This window comes from Macaca mulatta, chromosome 7 (assembly GCF_049350105.2).
Source record: "Macaca mulatta isolate MMU2019108-1 chromosome 7, T2T-MMU8v2.0, whole genome shotgun sequence".
Taxonomy (NCBI): domain Eukaryota; kingdom Metazoa; phylum Chordata; class Mammalia; order Primates; family Cercopithecidae; genus Macaca; species Macaca mulatta.
Window position 1 is genome coordinate 178,667,295 of NC_133412.1, and position 21,852 is coordinate 178,689,146.

The window sequence follows — 21,852 nt, forward strand, 5'->3', positions numbered from 1 at the left end:
TTATTTATCAGGGACATGCAAATCAAAACCACACGACACTACCTCATATCCATTAGGATGACCACTATCAGAAACAAAAAAGAAAATGATGGCTGGGCGTGGTGGCTCACACCTGTAATCCCAGCACTTTGGGAGGCCTAGGCGGTTGGATCACTTGAGGCCAGGAGTTTAAGACCAGCCTGGTCGACAGAGTCTGGCTCTGTCACCCAGGCTGGAGTGCAGTGGTGTGATCTCAGTTCACTGCGACCTCCGACTCCCTGGTTCAAACCATTCTCCTGCCTTGGCCTCCCAAGTAGCTGGGATTACAGACGCCCACCACACCCAGTTAATTTTTGTATTTTTAGTAGAGATGGGGTTTCACCATGTTGGCCAGGCTGGTCTCCTGGCCTCAGGTGATCCGCCCACCTTGGCCTCCCAGAGTGCTGGGATTACAGGCGTGAGCCACCGTGCCTGGCCTACACTGTAACATATTTAAAAATCAGAGTGCAAAGGGTGGCTTCTAAGGATGAGAATTATTATTCACACACTCAACACCACCATGCAGATCAAGACGCTGACTACCTCTGGCGGCTAGCAGTTCTATCCTGGCACCCCCCAGCCCCGAGGCAGCTGTCGCCCAGGTCTTGTGTGTTGCTGTAAGTTATTCCCTCTCACTGCATTCCCCAAATGGACCCACCACAACGTGTTGATCCTTTCTGTTGCTGATGGACATGTAGGCTGTCTCCACTCTGGCCATTTGTATTTCTCCTGGAAACTGCTTATGCCCGTTACCTTTTCCTATGGAAATAGATGGCTGGGACAGAAACCATGGCCACAGCAGCCAGTGTGTCTTTGCCAGTGTGGTCCCACACTATGAAATCGCAGCTGTGGCCTCTCTGGGTGTGTCCTTGGTAGGTGCATCCACACACTTTCTCTTGGGACTTTCTGGACCCTCATGCATGTGCTACGGCTTTCCAAAGGGCTTGGCCCTGCTTGGCCCTGTGGAGTTACAGGCCCACCTGCAGCAGGTGACCTCTAGCTGCTCCGTGTTCCACCAACACTGGCGTGACAAGTCTCAAGTTCAGCCGCCTGGGGGCTCGGGAGCCCCATTCCCAGGCGAAATGATGATGTGTGCACTCTGGGTCATTGCATAGTGTCTGTTCACGTCCTTTGCCCGTTTTTTAAAAAACCTGGATTGTCAGCCTTTTCCTTCCTGACTTGTAGTCGCTCATTAATCCTGGAGAGTCTTTTGTTGAAAATACGGCAAATATCTTCCGAAGGGGACTCTTACTACAGGGAACATTTACTACAACTGTAACGACCAGAGACACAGAGCTCCTATTCACTGTTTCGCCCAGGACTGCTGTGATGGGTGCACCCATGACCCAAGCTGCTGGCTGCGTCCTGGGGGCTTTCCTATATATGGGAGTTTTGAAAGTCTGAAGCCTGGAGGTCCAGAAGGTTGCATGTGTGTCCTCGGGGAGGAACTCTCCTGACAGCCAGGACTCTGGAGCTTCGTCTGCACGCGAGCTTGGCGTGCACCGGCTGCGCAGACCAAGCCAGGTGACACAGTCTCTGGAGTCTGGTCTCCACATCGGCAAAGCCAGTGCCCACTGTCACGCACCTCCCAAGATTAGCTCCAGGCTGGGAGGCTAGAGGCCCCATAGGGAACGAGCCTGCGACTGCGATCCACAGGCAGAGCCACAAAGGCAGGGCGTGCCCTGGGGCCCAAGCTCCAAGGCTGCAGGCCTGGAGCCAGATCCTGACTTGCCCACCTGCCCGCTGTGTGACCTTCAGCACGCGACTAACCTCTCTGTGCCCATTTCCTCGAGGAAAATGCGAGGAAATAGCAGCTCCTGCCCGTGAAAGCCCTCAGAGCAGAGTGGACCGCGCTCTCCGCGAGCGTTTGCTGCTGGCGTCTGCAGTAAGCTAAATCACTAGGCATCCGAACCAACGAGGAAGCCCTACGACCATCCGACAAGCCTCGGCCAGAGGCACAGACTCCGGAATGCAAACGGCCAACAAGCAGGTCCACCTGCGTTCCTAACCAAAAGATCACTAACTAAAGAACGGGCGCAAGCACCTGCGCATGGCACTGCGGGTCTGGGGGCAGCCGCCTGCCAGAGCCGGGAGCCGCCTTCCACGGTGACCTCTGCACAGTGCGCGTCTCCCGCCGGTTGCAGGGCACGGAAACTCCAGCAGCTCCCAGGCTGTCGGGCCTGGGGGCGGGGCCGCGCAGCAGCGTCGTCGCGCGGGGCGCGGCCCTGACGCAGCGTGACGCGCCGGCGCCGCGGCGGGTACAGGCTCAGGCGGGCGGGACGGCGCCCCCTGCGGCCGGGCCTGGCCGGGCTGCGCTAGGCTGGGCTCGGGCAGGGTCGCAGGGTCGCAGGGGCGGGGGTGGCAAGGGAGCGGGTGGCAACCCCGCGGGTCGCAGCGCCGCCGCCGCCCATGCTGCTGCCCCTGGCCTGCCTGCATGGCCGCGTTGCTCAGTGCCTGACCTCCCTGCTTTTGCTTGCAGAGCCGCTCCCAAGGCCCCGGCGCGGTGCGAGGGCGCGGGGCGCGGCGTCCACAGGCGCCGAGGCCGCCCCCGCCGCCCCGCCCGCGAAGATGGCGGCGGAGCTCTACGCCCCCGCCAGCGCCGCGGCCGCGGACCTCGCCAACAGCAACGCCGGTGCCGCCGTGGGCAGGAAGGCCGGGCCGCGCAGCCCGCCCAGCGCCCCCGCGCCCGCGCCCCCGCCGCCCGCGCCCGCGCCCCCCACACTCGGCAACAACCACCCGGAAAGCCCCGGCTGGCGGTGCTGCCGCCCCACGCTGCGCGAGAGGTGAGCCCGCCCCCCGCGGCCCGCGCACCCGCGCGCGCCCGCGCCCGCGCCCCCAGCCCGTGCCTCTGCCTTTGCAGGAACGCGCTCATGTTTAACAACGAGCTCATGGCCGACGTGCACTTCGTCGTGGGGCCCCCGGGGGCGACCAGGACGGTGCCCGCCCACAAGGTGGGTAGCGGCGACCCCTCCCCTCTCGGAAGGCGTGCCCCGCCTGCCGTGTGGCTGCCCGCAGCCCGCGGGACAGCCAGGCTCACGGCGGCGCTTTCTCCTCCCAGTACGTCCTGGCTGTCGGAAGCTCCGTCTTCTATGCCATGTTCTACGGGGACCTGGCGGAAGTCAAATCTGAAATTCACATTCCCGACGTGGAGCCCGCAGCCTTTCTGATCCTGTTAAAGTAAGTCCACTCTGTACTGGGGAAGGACGGGTGGTTCCGTTCTAGGCGGCCTCCCGTGGCTTCTGAGGGGGAGCACACAGGAGCTGATGGACGACTCTCCCAGGCCCAGCCCCGCAATAGGTGCTTGGGAGCCAGCCCCTGACGCGGGCCTTGCCTCGCCTAGGTACATGTACAGTGATGAGATCGATCTGGAAGCTGACACGGTGCTGGCCACTCTCTACGCTGCTAAGAAGTACATCGTCCCAGCATTGGCAAAAGCTTGTGTCAACTTTCTGGAGACAAGTTTGGAAGCCAAGAACGCCTGTGTCTTGCTGTCCCAGAGCCGGCTGTTTGAGGAGCCTGAGCTGACGCAGCGCTGCTGGGAGGTCATCGATGCACAGGCCGAGATGGCCCTACGGTCCGAAGGCTTCTGTGAGATAGACCGGCAGACGCTGGAGATTATTGTCACTCGGGAGGCCCTCAACACCAAGGAGGCAGTGGTCTTCGAGGCCGTCCTGAACTGGGCCGAGGCAGAGTGCAAGAGGCAGGGGCTGCCAGTCACCCCACGAAACAAGAGGCATGTTTTGGGGCGAGCCCTCTATCTGGTCCGAATTCCAACCATGACCCTAGAGGAGTTTGCCAATGGCGCTGCCCAGTCAGACATCCTGACTCTGGAGGAGACCCACAGCATCTTCCTGTGGTACACGGCCACCAACAAGCCCCGCCTGGACTTCCCCCTGACCAAGAGGAAGGGCCTCGCCCCGCAGAGGTGCCACCGATTCCAGTCTTCTGCCTACCGCAGCAACCAGTGGCGGTACCGCGGGCGCTGTGACAGCATCCAGTTTGCAGTAGACAGAAGGGTATTTATTGCAGGGCTGGGCCTGTATGGGTCCAGCTCTGGGAAGGCTGAGTACAGCGTGAAGATTGAGCTCAAGCGGCTCGGGGTGGTTCTGGCTCAGAACCTGACCAAGTTCATGTCAGACGGATCCAGTAACACCTTCCCGGTCTGGTTTGAACACCCAGTCCAGGTTGAACAAGACACCTTCTACACGGCCAGTGCCGTCCTGGATGGCAGCGAACTCAGCTACTTTGGGCAGGAGGGGATGACGGAAGTGCAGTGCGGAAAGGTGGCCTTCCAGTTCCAGTGCTCCTCGGATAGCACCAACGGGACTGGGGTCCAGGGTGGGCAGATCCCTGAGCTCATCTTCTACGCCTGAGGTGCCCGGGGAGGCTGCAGCAGATCGGCAAGTGAGCGGAGCGGAAGTCAATGTACTAACTGCTCTTAGCCTTGTCTCTCTCTGACATGTAGTCAGCTGAAACTTGATTGTGTAAAGTAGAGGCCTTTTCCACACAGCCAGAGCCCGGGGATTGGAGTCATAGGCATCTCTGGTACACTGGGGTGCACGTCTCAGGTGGAGGAAGATTGAGGGCACAAGGCAGGCCCCAGATCCCCTCCCAGTGGCACCCACGCCACCTGCTTTGAGGGGTTGGATGTTCCTGCCACCTCTTGGATTCTAAGTGGTTCCAAGCTTAACTTGAGACCTTCCCTTCAAATCTAAAATCGGCAAAAAGTCACTTAAAATAGTGGACTTCTGTAATAAAGGTTGCCTAAAATAACACTCGTGTGTCAGTAAATGACTACAGTTGTACAGTGGGGTATTCTCTTTCTCATGCAACAGAACAGCTCCCATCCCGAGGAGAAAAGCTGTCATGCTGAACATGCTACGTGGTCTGGAGCAAACTGCACCCCAGTGAAGCCCATCCGTCCCCTGGGTCGCTGGCTGGCTTCCGGGCCACCCTGGGAAACACCAGGTGCCTAGTTGTCTCTATGTCCTAATGCATCACTAGCACCTCAGAGTCCTACCCTATGAACGGACTGTGGGGGGAGCATTCTGCTGGGCCCAGCGTTCTGGATCCCTGGGGACACAGTGTCACTAGCTGTGACACTGCTGCGGGACAGCCTGTTGCAGGAGTGGACTATAGGGTAAAGCAAGCTCTCCCACCCCTTGCCTCTGTCCTCCCACTCTGCACACCCCGTAGGCAGCTGCTTTCTGGAAAACCTGTATGACCCCTGAAAAGAGGGATGGCCCCTCTTGGCACCTGGGAGAGGGCATGGGCCAAGTGTAGAGAGCCCCAGCCAGCATCCCTCTGCTGCTGCAGCCCACGCTGCTCAGTCCTGTTGGTGACCCAGCCCCACCTGGTGCTTCTCTACCCCAAGGACGTATGCTCCTAGATGCAGACAGGCAAAATAAGAAAGTGGGCTCTAAGCAGGCTGTGGAAAGCAGTCATCTGCTTGGTAAAGAAAGGGTAGGTCAGAACCATCAGGCAGTGAGTGCTGTTCTGATCCTTTCCTTCTAGACTTTTCCACCAGGTTAGATTCTGCATGCATGAACTCTGCTGCTGCCTTGAGGGGGAAACACGACTTACCCTACACCTAACATATATCAAGAAAGGCATACAGGAGCTCCATAAACTCGCACAACACTGGGCACTCAACACAGAACAAAAGTGGCAGAAAAACCACAAAAGAGGGCTGTGGCTGGAAAGCACATCCAGGAGCTGCCCCACTGTCCCCATCTGTCCAGAGGCACCTGGTGCCAGGTGTGTTCCTTAAACCTTGTCCACACAAGATTTTCCCAGCACACAGCGCTTCTGTTTCCCTCTGTCTACACCTTCCTGCACACCTGACAGGCACTGACAATGGGCCTTCTGGTTTTGCAGCAGAAAGCAAGCCCCAGGCCAGGTGCAGTCTCATGCCTGTAATCCCAGCGCTTTGGGAGGCCAAGGCAGGAGGATCACTTGAGCCCAGGAGTTTGAGGCTGCAGTGAGCTATGAACATGCCACTGCACTCCAGCCTGGACAACAGCGAGACTCTGTCTTAGAAAATAAGGCCCCACATTGCTGAGCTCCTAGCAGCTTTAAGAGACATTTCTTACTTTGGGGGGTCCCGTACTTGGACAGGATTTCCCTCCGCTGCTCAAAGGACACTTTTTTTTTTTTTTTAGTAGAGACGGGGTTTCACCGGGTTAGGCAGGATGGTCTCGATCTCCTGACCTCGTGATCCGCCCGCCTCGGCCTCCCAAAGTGCTGGGATCACAGGCTTGAGCCACGGCGCCCGGCCTGCTCAAAGGACATTTGGCACGCTGGTCCCTACAGCAGCCTGCTGGACACCCCAGCAGCTCACCCAGATGCCTACCTATGGCCGGCGCATTGATGCAGAGCTCTCTGGCCAAGAGAAGAAACGTCTTTCCCAGCACGTACACGTTCACCTGAGATGGAGAGAGCACAACCAGAAACCAACATTGGTATTTAAGGAAATGTTTGCTTTTTTTCTCTTAAAATGCATCTATTGTTCAGTCTTTAAAGACTCCAATGGCCTGTGGAGCAGCCACCCTACACCCGAAAGCCTGGCTGTCCTCCCTCGGCTGCTGGCGCTCCCAGGGCCCTGCCTTCTTCCTCTAGGCCACTGCTTTAGGCCCCGCTGCTATCTCGCCAATGATGGCATCTGCTTAGAAGAAAACCTGACTGCAAGGTCCCTCCCAGGGCGTCATCACACGGTGCACACTGCATTTCATTCACAACCGTGCACCCATGAACACAAAACCTGTCCTGTCCACATGTGCTCCCACCAGCCACCCTCCAGCCCAGATTCCGATGGGCCCAGGGGTCTTGGCCTCAGTCCCCTTGCTGGGATTGAGATCTGTGTCCCTCAGTGACTCCCCTGCCCCCTGCACTGTTCCCACCTTAGGTCCAAATCCACGCAGATCCTGTCACCCCTGCCTTGACCACCTCCCATTGCTCTCTTCCCTGCCATAGGGCAGTGGAGGTGAGGCCCAGACTGAGAGGGGCAACCCCGAGGGCTGGCAGTGATGGGAGCACTGCTGCTTGTCCTCAGCAAAACAAGGACTCCAGCCAGTGTGCAGACCCTGTGCATAGCCCTGCCATGGGCGGAGTACCCCTAGGGAGCCCTGCTGGCTGGGGGAGGATGCTGCTGAGCAATGTCTGCTGGCAGGTGTGGATGAGGTGCAGAGTGGCAAACTCCTGGTCCCTGCGGGAGCCTGCAAGAGTCCTGCCCACCCTTGGCTGGCTGTCTTCATCCCAGGCTTGCCCCTGGGGCCCCTGGGCCTCACAGGCTTGGCTAGTCTGGCCCTCTGCCGCTAGCCTCCCCCGAAGAATTCCCTCGCCTGACTGAGCCCGGCTCGTGGGCCCTTAGACAAGTCCCCTTGTCCTGGCACGCCAGTGGCACTTGCAGGTGCTGGCTGACTCTGGGGTACTGGGAGACCTAAGGGACTGAACACAAAGGGGCCTGTCTGCACTAGAGGCAGGAGACAGAGGCAGCGCTTTTTGGGGATACTTCTGATCAGGGACCCTGCCCGCTGGGAGGGCTGGGCCCCCACAGCAGCTCCTCCCTGGTCACCTTCCACCCCAGTGGGGCGCAGCTTCCGTCTTCTCCATTATATCCCTGAGAGCTCCATCACAAGGGTTGGTGGCTCACAGAGTGCGCCTTCTGAAGGAATTTCTCCTCCTCACAGTTTCTGGGGGTTCCAGGGATCCCTGGGGTCTGCTCACCAAACTGTGGGGCGTGTGAGCACATGTAGTGTGTGTGTGCATCTGCATGCGGTGTGCAGACATGCATGTGTGTACACATGCATACAGTGTGTCTAGGTGTGACTCATGCATGTCACGTGTGAGCGCCCCAGCCCCTGTGCTGGGTCCCCGTCAGGCCCCTGCAACTTGACCGTCCTGATCCCACATCTCTCTTTAAGCCACAGCAGAACCAGATCTGCTGCCGGCCTCTGCCTGCCCACCTCAAACTCCACACCCTCAACCTTGTGTCCCAGAGACACAGGGATCGATGATATCTGAATGCTGCAAGTGAGGAATCTCCAAAGGGAATTTTTAAATGGAAGCATTTAAAAAGCCTTTACATTTAAAAAGTCATGTGTGCAAAACGCATGCAGATTTTTTGTTTTTGTGTGTTTGTCTGTTTTTGAGACAGTCTCACTCTATCGCCCAGGTTGGAGTGCAGTGGCGCGATCTCGGCTCACTGCAAGCTCTGCCTCCCGGGTTCACACCATTCTCCTGCCTCAGCCTCCTGAGTAGTTAGGACTACAGGTGCCCGCCACCACGCCCAGCTAATTTTTTTTTGTATTTTTAGCAGAGATGGGGTTTCACCATGTTAGCCAGGATGGTCTTGATCTCCTGACCTCGTGATCCACCCACCTCAGCCGCCCAAAGTGCTGGGATTACAGACGTGAGCCACCGCACCCGGCTGCAGTTTTTTGTTTGTTTTCTTGAGACGGAGTTTTGCTCTTGTTGCCCAGGCTGGAGTGCAATGGCGCAATCTCGACCCACTGCAACCTCCGCCTCCAGGGTTCAAGTCATTCTCCTGTCTCAGCCTCCTGAGTAGCTGGGATTATAGGCATCTGCCATGATGCCCAGCTAATTTTTGTATTTTTAGTAGAGACGGGGTTTCACCATGTTGGCCAGGCTGGTCTCGAACTCCTGACCTCAGGTGATCTGCCTGCCTCAACCTCCCAAAGTGCTGGGATTACAGGTGTGAGCCACCACGCCCAGCCTAAACATATGCAGTTGTTTACAGAGTTGCTAACATGTATGAGGACCGTGTATTGGAAATCCTCCTGCTAACAGTCTAACAGTGGCTGCTCCCTGAGGGCAGAGGTCAGGGTGCAGCAGGGCCAGCTGCCCCCCCAACTCTCTTGCTGGGCAGCAGGTGGATTCTGCCTGCAGACTGCCCTCATGGGTGTCTGAGGAGCTGTATGCCCAGGCCAGTGAGCAACCTGGGTCTGCCCTAAGGCAGGGATCAAGAGGGAGACTCCATGAGTTCTCCATGGGACCATCTGAGTCCCCAGGAGCCTGACCACTTCCGGAGCAGCTGCCTGGCCCTGGCACTCACACTCATCTTCCCTGGGAAGTCGTGGGGTTGGAAATGGGGTCATGTGGTTTTGCCCTGAACTGAGCACAGAGCATCTGAAATGTGGATTTGCTGGATTATCACAATTCCAGCAGAGTATTTTTAGCTTGACCACAAAATATTTCAGCAGTAGCTTCTGAGTTGCCATTTATAAAGACAGCTGGGAGGACAAGGACCCCAGGTGTCACCTGACACAGGCAGAAGCCTAACTGTGGGCTGCTGTCAAGGGTGGCAAGCCCCCGAGGACCAGAGGTGGCAGCACAGCCTATGGGTGCCCAGAACCCTGGAGGGCACCTGGATCTGGACACAGCTCCCTTCGGGGAGTGAAAGCTACATGAATTCTGCATGTGGTCACAACTGTTTTCAATGGTATTTCTCTTTTTGAGTCCGCAGCAGCATGGTCACCAAGGACCTGTGGTGCAGCCCCCAGCACTGTCCCTGCAGAGCCTCGATGCCCCTGCCCTGTGTCCTGTCTGCACAGGGGTCCCTGGGGTTGGTCTTTCCCCCCTGTCGCTTTGTTCAGTCATGTGGAAAGAGAGATGTAACTGAAAATGCTTTCTGTGGTACCCAGAGAGTGAGTGTCTCCAAATAGAGTGTAATACAAGATTTTTCTACAATTTAAAATGCATGCAAGAGGCCAGGTATGGTTGTTCATGCCTGTGATCCCAGCACTTAGGGAGGCCTTGGTGGGAGGATTGTTTGAGCTCAGGAGTTCAAGACCAGCCTGGGCAACATGGCAAGACCCCGTCTCTACTAAAAATACAAAATAGTCAGACATGGTGGCAGGCACCTGTGGTCCCAGCTACTTGGGAGGCTGAGGTCGGAGGATCACTTGAGCCCGGGAGGCAGAGGTTGCAGTAAGCTGAGATCACGCCACTGCACTCCAGCCTGGGTGACAGAACAAGACTCCATCTCATCAATACATAAATAAATAAAATGCAAGGTCAAAAGAAATAATCTCCTATACCAAACTAGGTACTCACAAAAAATTTTTTTAATTAAAAATAATCTCCTTTGTGTAGGACAAAAGTTCACAGTTCACCCAGGCCTAGCTAACACCCAACCATGCCCAGCACTGGCAGCTGCCCTCCTGCCATGGAGACCCACAATCCCACAAGTCTTGGACTGTGACCCCCAAGTGATGAAGGCCCTTCATCCTACAGACCAAAACTTCCTGTCCGGGCAGGCAGCACAGACCGGCCACTGAGACGCATGGAGGCACCTGGTGTACCCCGGTCACAACCCCAGGTGGGGAAAGATGCAGGACGGAGGTTGTCTACCTGAAGCAGGTCGCTGAGATCCAGGAGCATGTCTGCAGTAGGAGTCAAGGATGCTGTCGAGCGGCTGGCAAGCTCAGGTTACCCGCCTACCTTCAAATGGGCAGGACCGCAGGACTGCACCCCCAGGGAGCTGGAGTTGCCCCTCCAAATATAAGCTCCACCTTTGATCAGAAAGGAAAGGTGGGATGGAAGCGAGGTGCAGCACACTCAGGCCTCACCAGAGCCTCCCAGCCCCAGGCACAAGTGAGACTTCTGTGAACCCAGTACCAGGACAAGGGACTGCAAGGAATGTGGGGCCAGTTTGGGGGAACCAGAAACGGTGGGGACTTCCATCTGATCCTGGAGAGAGCGTGCACCCCCACACACCCGCCTGCCCAGTCAGGTGCCCACCGTATGGTGGGTCTGCTGCCCACACACAGCACAGAAGACACAGTGGCACTCGTGCTCCATCCCAAGGGCACTTCCTGAGCACCTATCGGGCGCCAGGCAGGCAGTCCTCCCGGGAGATAGAAACATAGACCTGGGGCTCCCCTGGTGAATAGTGAGCCTGCAGGCACCACCGGGGGCTGTGCTCAAGAGGCAGGTGTGGGGACCCCGCACAGGACCTGCCCTCGCTCAGATGCACAAACAGGACCAAGAATGTGTCTTAAGTGATTCAAAACTCAGATGGACACATAAGTTATCAAACACAAGTCACTGGTCAATACAACCTGCCAGACAGCTGACGTGCACATCACTCGTGGGCCCACTGTAGCTTTGAGAAGCCACTAAGGACACCTCCTGGAGCTGGATCAGGCGTCCAGAGCCGGCGTCCAAAGGAAGATCCCTGGGACCAGAGCAGCAAAGCCCCACCGTGCAAGAACCTCGCAGGCAGTCCGACGGTGAGGACGCCAGCCCACTCCTCCAAGCCCTGGGCTGGAGGCCCCTGACCTCTCTTGCAACTCCATGCAGAACAGCAAGGCCTCCCACCCTAAGAAGGCGCCAGGGCTGGGCACAGGGGCATTCAAACACAGAGGAGAACCCCCAGGACGGCTGGGACGTGAGCAGTGAGGCCTGTGAACAAAGGTGCATCTGAAGGCAAGCAGTCCCAGAGGGCTGTGACGATGGGCAGGACAGACCGCAGCACAGCCAACAGACTTGAGAGAGGCACTAAGAGAAGACTGGGGGTGGGGGTGGGGACAGTGACATCAAAGGAAACCAAAGGAAGGCAGTAAGAACTACCTGGGGAAACACCCGTGACAGCCAACACACACAAACAGGAAAAACCAACGAGGCCAGAAGGCTACATCGTGTGTGTGACTCCAAGCATACACCTTCTGGAAAAGCCAAAACTATGGAGATCGCATTAGGTCAGTGGCCACCAAGGGCTGGGGAAAGGGAGGGTGGGTGGCTGGAGTGGAGGGTTCCAGGACACTGAGCACTGGTGGGTTCACGTATTGCATACTTGTGAAAACCCATAGAAGGCACAGCGCCAAGAGGGAACCTCAATGTGAACTGTGGACTTTTGTTACCAACAACTTGGCAAGACGGGCTCATCAACCGTAACAAGTGGACCAGTTAACACAAGATGTTAATAACGCAGGGGAATCGGGGACTAAATGTGGTGTATGGGAACTCTGTGCCGTCTACACAATTTTTCTTTAAGACTGCTCTAAGAAATGAACTCTATTGGGCCGGGCGCAGTGGCTCACACCTGTAATCCCAGCTCTCTGGGAGGCCGAGGCGGGCGGCTCACGAGGTCAGGAGATTGAGACCATCCTGGCTAACATGGTGAAACCTTGTCTCTATTAAAAATACAAAAAAATTAGCCGGGCATGGTGGCAGGCGCCTGTAGTCCCAGCTACTTGGGAGGCTGAGGCAGGAAAATGGCATGAACCCAGAAGGCGGAGCTTGCAGTGAGCCAAGATCATGCCACTGCACTCCAGCCTGGGCGACAGAGCGAGACTCTGTCTCAAAAAAAAAAAAAGAAAGAAAAGAAATGAACTCTATTTAAGGCCAGGCGCTGTGCCTCACGCCTATAATCCCAACACTTTGGGAGGCCGAGGTGGGAGGATCACCCGAGGTTAGGAGTTTGAGACCAGCCTGGCCAACATGGTGAAACCCTGTCTCTACTAAAAATACAAAAATTACCCAGGCGTGGTGGCAGGTGCCTGTAATCCCAGCTACTTGGGAGGCTGAGGTGGGAGAACTGCTTGAACCCAGGAAGCAGAGGTTGCAGTAAGCCAATAGTGCACCACTGCACTCCAGCCTGGGCAACAGAGCGAGACTCCGTCTCAAAAAAAAAAAAAAAAAAAAAAATGAACTCTATTTAAATAAGAATAATAATAAAGACCAAAAAAAAAAAAAAAAAGACATAACTATTCAACAGAAGCTTCATGAAGACAAAAAAAAAAGCCAACAAGCACATGAAAAAGAACTCAACTGCATTAATCATCAGAAATGCAAACAAAACTGTGGCACTGCCACAAGCCCACGAAGTCACTGAATGCCAGGAGGATGTGGAGCAAGCATAGCTCACCCATGCTGCTGATGGAAGCGTGAAGTGGTACAACCACCTTGGGAAAAGGCCTGGAAGTTTCTTATACAACTAAATACACACCTCTGACCTACCTATTCCACTCCTAGGTATTTACCCAAGAGAAATAAAAACAGATGTCAGTCAGGTGCAGTGGCTCACACCCATAATCCCAGCACTTTAGGAGGCTGAGGCCAGTAGATCACCTGAGCCCAGGAGTTGAAGACCAGCCTGGGCAACACAGTGAGACCCTGTCTCTACAAAAAAATCCAAAAATTAGCCGGGTATGGTGACAAACACTTGTTATCCTAGCTACTCAGGAGGCTGAGGCAGGAGGACTGCTTGCATGCAAGAGGTCGAGGTTGCAGTGAAATGTGATTGTACCACTGCAACTCAGCCTGGGCCACAGAGACTCTGTCCCTAAAAACAAAAAGAAGTATGTCCACAAAAAGACTTGTAGAAGAATGTTCATAGCAGCTTCATTCAGAACAGCCAAAAATAGGGAGCAGTCCAGGTGTCCATTAATACAAGAATACTCTGGCTTGTATTCACACAGCAATACCACTCAGCATACAAAACACCATGGGTGCCTCTCAAAACCATGTCTGCCGGACACAGGGCTCACGCCTGCAATCCCAGCACCTTGGGAGGCAAGGCAGGCAGTTGCTTGAGGCCAGGAATCTGAGACCAGCCTGGCTTACATAGCAAAATCCTGTCTCTACTAGAAATACAAAAGATTAGCCGGACGTGGTGGCATGCCCCTGTAGTCCCAACTACTTGGAGGCTAAGGCATAAGAATCGCTTGAACCCAGGAGACAGAGGTTGCAGTGAGCTGAGATGGAACCACTGCACTCCAGCCTGGGCGACAGAGCTACGTTCTGTCACCAAAAAAAAAAAAAAAAAAAAAAAAAAAAAAAGGCATGTGAAGTGATAGGGGCGCAGATCATATGATTCCATTTATAGGGCATTCTAGAACAGGCACAATTGGTCTGTAGTGGAAGGAAATCGAACAGCGGCTGCCTCTTGTGGGTCTGGGACTTTTGGAAGGGGCATGAGGCCTGTCCACAGAGCCCTTCTCTGGGCTGACAGGTGACTGTTTGTCAGAACTCTCCAGATGGAGCAATTAGAGCCTGTGCATCTCACTTTATGCCAACTTTACCTTCAAAGGAGAAAAAGATCCAGGAACGATGCTCACCTCTACTCAGCTGATGGGCTGCCTGCTGAAGGGCTGTGTGCAGTACACAGACGTCTGCAACTTGCCTTGAAACGTGCCAAAAAATAAGACGGTGAGGGCAGCATAGCTTTGGGGAGCGGACCACAAGTGTGAGCGAGGGACTCCACAATTCACTTCAACTTTGCAGGTGTTTGAATTTTTTTTTTTTTGAGATGAAGTCTTGCCCTGTAACCCAGGCTGGAGAGCAATGGTGCGATCTTGGATCACTGCAACCTCTGCCTACAGTTCAAGCAGGTTCAAGAAATTCTCCTGCCTCAGCCTCCCAAGTAGCTGGGACTACAGGTGTGCACCACCACGCCTGGCTAATTTTTTCGCATTTTTAGTAGAGACAGGGTTTCACTATGTTGGCCGAGCTGGTCTCAAACTCTTGACCTCAGGTGATCTCCCCACCTCAGCCTCCCAAAGCGCTGGAATTACAGACATTAAGCCACTAAGCTCAGCAGAAAATTTTCGTAATAAAACAATGGGATAAGTATGTACATTTTAAAAGGAGCTTCGAATTAAACATTTAACGAGGTTAAAATGACTGCTTTCCCTGAAACGAAAATCACCCGGCACTTGATCCGCATTCACCTGGCTCTATCAGGAGCTTCCAGGGAAGTTTCCAGACAATGGAAGCTCAATTATGTGCTTCCCTTACGAGGACATCACATTCTCTCTGGCCAATCCTGGGAGGGCCCATTAATGCCTTTGGGGCCCAACCTACAGGTCCCCCAGCTAATGAGCTTCTGGGGCTCTGGAGGCTCTCCTGTGTCCAGCATGGCCAGTACCGGTGTCCTCCCAGCAGCCCCTCCCTTTTGCTGAGCAGCTGCTTCTGACCATCTGGGAATTCCAAAAACGTCTGCAGAGAAGAGGTCCTGTCTGAGGCCCCCAGGGTGCGAGAGCCTGGATTCTGCCAGCTGGGGCCTCTTTTCACCTCCCTTCTGGCCCCTGCCATGCTGTGCTGGGTAGTCTTCTGCTCAGGGCAGCCGAGTGCCAGTCAAAGGAGAGATGCGTGAGCACAACAGAGGGCAGGTGACACAACGCCCTCAAAGGGCGCCAGACATTCCTGAGTGCGGTAGAGGCCCACGCGAGACTCCCATCAGCAGATGACAAGGCCCGGAAACGGTCCAGTCATGACGGTGCAGCCCTGCACCCCACTGCTGTGCCATCAAATGGCCCCGGGTCCAGGAACCAACCAGGCTTCCCCACCACAGCTGTGGACAACACAGCAAGGAGCCACTCCACCGTGAAGAGGATGGGGAAACTGAAGCCGCCCACACCCTGGCTGGCGGCATGATGCTCGCAGGGAGAAAAACTGCAGACGGGTCCTGACTCAGACAGACACATTTTCCTTAAGTGGAAAAGTTTACAGAGATTTAAATACGGCAGAACTAAAATTTAAAAGAACAAGAAATTTCTCTCAACAGCCTCACATACAAATGCTTTTACTGGATACCCAAAGAGAGAAACAAGGGAAACTGCTCTTGTATATACAGCCCCACAGAAAGGGCTGTGTCCACAACAGTCAGCGGTGGAGGGGCCAGCAGGGGCCCCACCCTGAGTGGACACCACCATTCCTGGTCCCATGGGACTGGAGAGGGGGACTGAGGTGCCCACACGGTGTGAGGACCAAGGAGCAAAACCCACACCAGTGTCTCAGCTCGGGCCTCCTTCCAATTCGCGCCAATTCTAATGAGCTGTCATAGTCTGGCAGTGCCAGGCCAGGACTGCCTGAGGACAGAAGTTCAAGACCAGCCTGGACAACACAGCGAGACCCCATCTCTATTTTTTTTAAAATGTGTCTGGGCATGGTGGCTCACGCCTGTAATCCCACCACTTTGCGAGGCTGAGGCGGGCAAATCATAACGTCAGGAGTCTGAGACCAACCTGGCCAATATGGTGAAACCCCATCTCTACTAAAAATACAAAAGTTAGCCAGGCATGGTGGCGTGTGCCTATAATCCCAGCTACTTAGGAGACTGAGGCAGGAGAATCGCTTGAACTGGCAAGGCGGAGGTTGCAGTAAGCCAAGATTGCGCCACTGCACTCCGGCCTGGGCGACAGAGCGAGACTCTGTCTCAAAAAAAAAAAAAAAAAGGCCAGGCCTGGTGGCTCATGCCTGTAATTCCAGCACTTTGGGAGGCCGAGACGGGTGGATCACGAGGTCAGGAGATCAAGACCATCCTGGCTAACACGGTGAAACCCCATCTCTACTAAAAATACAAAAAATTAGCCGGGCATGGTGGCGGGCGCCTGTAGTCCCAGCTACTCGGGAGGCTGAGGCAGGAGAACAGCATGAACCCAGGAGGCGGAGCTTGCAGCGAGCTGAGATCTTGCCACCGCACTATAGCCTGGGCGACAGAGCGAGACTCCGTCTCAAAAAAAAAAAACAAAAAAAGTCGGAGCCTAGTGCTCACAGTCTCTCTTGGCAAGGGAAAATAAAAGTTTAGAATTCAGGGGCTTCCGAGCCAGCCAGACGCGAGGGGCCGAGGGGCCAAGCTGCCAAGAGAAAAGGAAGCAACTTCAACAAGCGAGCAGGGCACAGTGCACTCAAGTCCCTTCACGGCAGCTGCCACCCCAGGAGCCACAGGCACCAGGCTGAGGCCCACCAAGCCCAGAAGTCAGCTCTGAAAGACAAAAGAGCTGAGCAGGAAGTTCTGCAGTCCCGAGGTGCCAGGAAGGAATACCTGGGTCCTGCCACGATCCTTCAGCCGGGAACCAAGACGGACCAGCAGCAACTGGATCAGAGTGAGCTACCTGCGTGCTCTCTGCTTGCTCAAGAAAAGTTAAATTCCCAGTGGGGCGCGGTGGCTCATGCCTGTAATCCCAGCACTTTGGGAGGCTAAGGCGGGTGGATCACGAGGTCAGGAGATCGAGACCATCCTGGCTAACACGGTGAAACCCCGTCTCTACTAAAAATACAAAAAAAAATTAGCCGGGCGTGGTGGTGGGTGCCTGTAGTCCCAGCTACTCGGGAGGCTGAGGCGGGAGATTGGTGTGAACCCAGGAGACGGAGCTTGTAGTGAGCCGAGATCGTGCCACTGCACTCCAGCCTGAGTAACAGAGCGAGACTCCATCTCAAAAAAAAAAAAAAAAAAAAAATTAGGTGGGCGTGGTGGCGGGCGCCTGTAGTCCCAGCTACTCGGGAGGCTGAGGCAGGAGAATCACTTGAACCCGGAAGGCGGAGGTTGCTGTGAGATGAGATCACGCCACTGCACTCTAGCCTGGGTGAGGCAGCGAGACTGACTCAAAAAAAAAACAAAACAAACAAACAAAAAACTGTGTGATGTAACAAAACTCACCTAGAGAGAAATGTATAGCCTCGAGTGCTTCTGTTAGAAAAAACAGGCCAGATGCAGTAGCTCACACCTGTAAACCCAACACTTTGGGAGTCCAAGGTGAGAAGATAACTGGAACCCAGGAGTTTGAGACCAGCCTGGACAATACAGTGAGACCCCATCTCTAGTGCACCTATGGTCCCGGCTACTCAGGGCGCTGAGGCGAGAGAGTCGCCTGAGCCAAGGAGCTGTAGGTTGCAACGAGCTATGGTGGTGCCACAGCAGTACAGCCTGGGAGAACAGAGCAAGACCCTGTTTTCTAAAAAATTTTTAAAAATTAATCAGTGTTATTTACATTAAGTAACAGATTAAGGGGGAAATATACATGAAAAAATCATACCAATAAATACATTAAAAGCATGTGTTTGATAAAATTCAGTATTTTTCATGACAAAAACTCTTGGAAAATTAGAAAGCAAGGTCACATCCTCAAGCTGATAAAGAACCCTGTACACAAAAGTCTACCGCAGATACGTACACAAAAGTCTACCGCAGATACGTATGCAATAGGTAGAAAACACCCTCCCAGGACAGGAGACAGCCAGGCATGTCTCCCGCCCCAGGACCACGCTGAGTCCTCGGCATACAAAAGGCAGGACGAGTAGATGAGAGGTGTGTGGGTTAGAAGGGAAGAACCAAGGCCGGGCCGGTGGGCTAACACCTAGAATCCTACCACTTTGGGAGACTGAGGGGGGCGGATCACTTGAGCTCAGGAGTGTGAGACCAGCTTGGACAATACAGCGAAACCCCATCGCTACAAAAAGTACAGAAATTAGCCAGGTGTGGTGGTGTATGCCTGTAGTCCAGCTACACGGGAGGCTGAGGTGGAGGATTGCTTGAATCTGGGAGGCAGAAGCTGCAGTGAGCCAAGACGGCGCCACTGCACTCCAGCCTGGGCGATCAAGTGAGACCCTGTCTCATGAAAAAAATGAAAAGAAAGAAGTACAACTGGCATTATGAGCAGCAGACACAGTTGTGTGCATTAAAAGAGAGACTCCAAAACTCAAATAGTAAGATTGACAATTCAATTTGGTAGGAATGATGTATTAACAATGTCAACATACGAAACTCAGCTAAACCTCTGCTACGCCAGCAATAAGACACCACTGACAAGGGGCCCACAGGGGCCCGCGCTGGGTGCGCCTGTTTCCAGGTCAGCCTTTTGGAAGTCTGAAATGGCAACTTCTTTTTTTTTTTTTTGAGACGGGCTCACTCTGTTGCCTAGGCTGGAGTGTAGTGGTGTGATCATGGCTCACTGCAGCCTCGACCTCCTGGGAGCAATCCTCCCACCTCAGCCTCCCCAGTAGGTGGGACCACAGGTGCGCAACACCAGCCGGGCTGATTTTTCTTTCTTTCTTTTTTTTGTAGAGACGGGGTTTCACCATGTTGCTCAAGCTGGTCTCAAACTCCTGGACTCAAGCGATCCTCCTGCCTGGGCCTCCCATGTGATGGGATTTACAGGCTGAGCCACTGTGCCTGACCTGAAATGCCAACTTCTTCATGCCTAATGATGTGTGCGCCATTTGATTCCCTCATCAGCCATCCTGATACCTTCTTCTGACCACTTAAAACTGTTACAAATACCCTGTCCTTGAGGAGGCAGCAGAGGGAGAGGAGCAGGAACAAGGGGGTCTGGTGGCAGAACGAGGTGCTGGTCAGAACAGGAGGGCAGAGAAGTGTGGGCTCTGAAAGCCCATTCCAGACCCCAGAATGGAATCAGCCAAATGCACACGGCCCCTGCTGACCTGAGCGCACATTTCTGCAGCCTAGAGAGGAGCTGGGTCTGAAGGGAGTATGGCGGCTGGCAGCAGAGGCCTTGCTCCCACGCGTGGCCAGGCATGACATGGAGGCTGAGCTGGTGGGCCATGGGAGCTGGGCGTGCTCTCTACAGACCTATGTGGGGACAGGTGATGGCACCATCCACAATGCTGGCCCCAGGGCTCGGACGCCCTCAAGGGCTCACCAGCCTGTCACCATCCAAAAGATGCCCTCTCACATGCAGGCCTAGGGCAGCCTGGCTGGACAGGAACAAATGTGAAAGATCCACACACCAGCTGTGGGCAGAAGCGGCAATGACAAGTCGAGACACAGCCAGGAGAAGCACGCTGGCCACACACTACCTGCTCAGCAACGGCAGGGCTGCTTGTTCCAGCTGAGTCTCTGCCCAGCAGGTCCTGCGTCTCAGTCCTGCTGCCCAGGCAGCCTTCCTGGGCTGGGAGCCAGGAGCAGACTCAGGCCTGGGTCAGCCGGGCCTCACCAGACTCAGTGGGACTCAGCAGTGCACTGTTCCTCCTCCAGGAATCCGGGACTGGCTGTGTCAGCCGCGAGGCTGCGGGGCCAAGAAGAGGTGAGTGTGCACAGCCCCCAGTACTTTCGGGGTGATGGTGGACACACCTGAGGAGTGGGCAACAATGAAGGGTGGGCAGGAGGAGGAATGAGCCTGGATGTTCTTAAATCAAGCCCTTGCTCCTTCTGAGAGAGGACTTCTCGTATCCAGTCCTGGACTCCGGGCACTGGTCCCACCCATGCGCTGGATGATGCAACAGGAGGATCCTGGGGGGCCTCGCCTGGGGTGGGGGCCGTGCACCCCACAATGTGAGCTCACTGCACAGGACCCTCCACGTCCTGCTGACAGCAGGGTGGGGGTGGGGTGGTGGGTGCTGCTGTGCCCTGACTGAAGGGGGCAAGTCCAGAAGGTGAGCGGGAGCTGCGCAGGCAGCAGGGCTGGGTCAGGCAGCCCTGTCTCGGAGAAGAGAGCCTGGCTGCACACACCCTCTCCTGGGGGGATTTTCTGTGGAAGGGAAGTGGGTGGAGCTATTGAGGAAACTGAGGCAGCACAGGAGCCCAGCCAGCCAGCTGGGGCTGCAGGAGGTGAGAGCAGGGGCCACAGAGCCAATGCAGGTCAGCAGGGAGGGAGAAGGCACAGGGGCAAGAGAGAACGAGGAGGGCGGTGAGAGACAGACATGTACAGGATGGGTCTGGGGGCTCTGGCTGGCAGGCCTAGGGCACGGTGCTGCCAGCAACCTGAAAGGAGGGCAGAGCGGGACATGCTACACCTGGCCTGACCCACTTCCCTGTAAAGCGCCGGCACAGCTGGGGTGGGCTGGGAAGTGAGGGCTACGGCTACCCGAGACCAGCCCGGAGCATCCTCTGAGGATGCTGAAGGGAGCCCCACCAGGCCACCAGCAGCCAGAGGGGCTAGAGTGCAGTCTCCCGTGAGCACAGCCCTGTTCCAAGCTGTCTTGTCCTTAGCAGCTTTACAAGGTACAAGTTCGTGACACAGACCTGCCTGTTCATGATGCACCGGGCAGTGGGTTTTCGCATATCCCCAGAGCTGAGCAACCACCACAAGGATCTAATTTCAGAATGCCTGGGGGACACGGGGTGGCTTCCTGGATGCTGCCGCTGTGAGCAGTGTGTGTGGGGGACACGGGGTGGCTTCCTGGATGCTGCCGCTGTGGGCAGTGTGTGTGAGCCTCGGTGGCCATGCAGGTGCTTTCCCCTCGGGCAGACACCTAGTAGGACTGCTGGGGCATGTGGGAACTTTGTGGCTAAATGTGGTCCCACCAGGCTCAGAGGCAGCCCCAGCAGTGCCGCAGGACTCCTCTCCATCCTGCCTGTCATCACCCCATGAGGGCCCACGTCCCAGGGCATCTGTTCCCCCAGAGGAGGCCCGGTGAGGCAGCAGCACAGACAAGGTGCCACCGCACCTTGCTGACACCGGGGTTCCAGTGCCGCCCTAGGCCCTGCTCCACAGAGGTCCCCACACGGTTCCTACAAACACAAGGGAGGCACAGCCAGGTGCTGACCCTGGACTCTGCTCAGCTTCTCTCTCAGGGTCTTGGTCTGCCCCTAAGAGAGCAGGGTCGGAGCAGGCCTCTCAGCGGGACCCCAGGGTGGAGCTGGGGCTAGGACGAGCAGACAGCAGCCAGGGTGGGGCAGGGATGTGGGGGTGGGTTCTGTTTCTCAGCCTTCACTGGGCTGCCTGGGCACTTCTCATCATCCCTAAAGACGTGTGTGCGTTAAGCGCTTTTACGCAGAAAAGACAAATTTCAAAATGTTAAAAGGACATTTTAAGGGTTGGGTGCAGTGGCTCATCACGCCTGTAATCCCAGCACTTTGGGAGGCCAGGGCAGGTGGATCAGTTGAGGCCAGGAGTTCGAGACCAGCCTGGCCAACATGGTGAAACCCCATCTCTACTAAAAATACAAAAAAATTAGCCAGGCAAGGTGGTGTACATCTGTAATCCCAGCTACTCAAGAGGCTAAGGCATGAGAATGACTTGAACCCGGGAGGAAGAGGTTGCAGTAAGGTGAGATACTGCCACTGCACTCCAGCCTGGGTGACAGAGCGAGACTCTGTCTGAAAAAAAAAAAAAAAAAGTAACATTTTAA

The 21,852-nt window shown here is 55.4% G+C and overlaps 2 protein-coding genes across 36 annotated transcripts in view; one reads left to right on the forward strand and one right to left on the reverse strand.

Moving 5' to 3' along the window:
• The window catches only part of BRF1 (BRF1 RNA polymerase III transcription initiation factor subunit), a 103,530-nt gene that overhangs the window by 28,703 nt on the left and 52,975 nt on the right, over positions 1 to 21,852 (reverse strand). For 20 of the 34 annotated variants that reach the window (XR_013396697.1, XR_013396696.1, XM_028851951.2 and 17 more), the window contains 2 exons: positions 10,390 to 10,421; positions 6,371 to 6,443 (listed from right to left, as the gene is read on the reverse strand). Coding sequence is in view for 18 of the 34 variants with exons in the window: in XM_028851951.2 (XP_028707784.2) it covers positions 6,371 to 6,443; positions 10,390 to 10,421 (105 nt within the window). In the remaining 16 variants the exon portion in view is untranslated. Of the gene's footprint in view, positions 1 to 676; positions 2,428 to 2,870; positions 3,122 to 6,370; positions 6,444 to 8,585; positions 8,782 to 10,274; positions 10,422 to 19,578; positions 19,928 to 21,852 lie in introns of those variants that run through there. The other 14 variants (XM_077942129.1, XM_077942138.1, XM_077942126.1 and 11 more) reach the window with 10 other exon arrangements.
• On the forward strand, positions 2,249 to 4,791 carry BTBD6 (BTB domain containing 6). Of its 2 annotated transcripts, XM_028851953.2 has the most exons (5): positions 2,249 to 2,276; positions 2,498 to 2,801; positions 2,879 to 2,969; positions 3,077 to 3,195; positions 3,359 to 4,791. In XM_028851953.2, exons 2-5 carry the CDS (start codon positions 2,587 to 2,589, stop codon positions 4,389 to 4,391), a joined length of 1,458 nt encoding a protein of 485 aa, XP_028707786.2. In that variant the 5' UTR covers positions 2,249 to 2,276; positions 2,498 to 2,586; the 3' UTR covers positions 4,392 to 4,791. The 2 variants fall into 2 exon arrangements, with proteins under 2 accessions (XP_028707786.2, XP_015000105.3); XM_015144619.3 differs by having other exon boundaries at positions 2,249 to 2,801.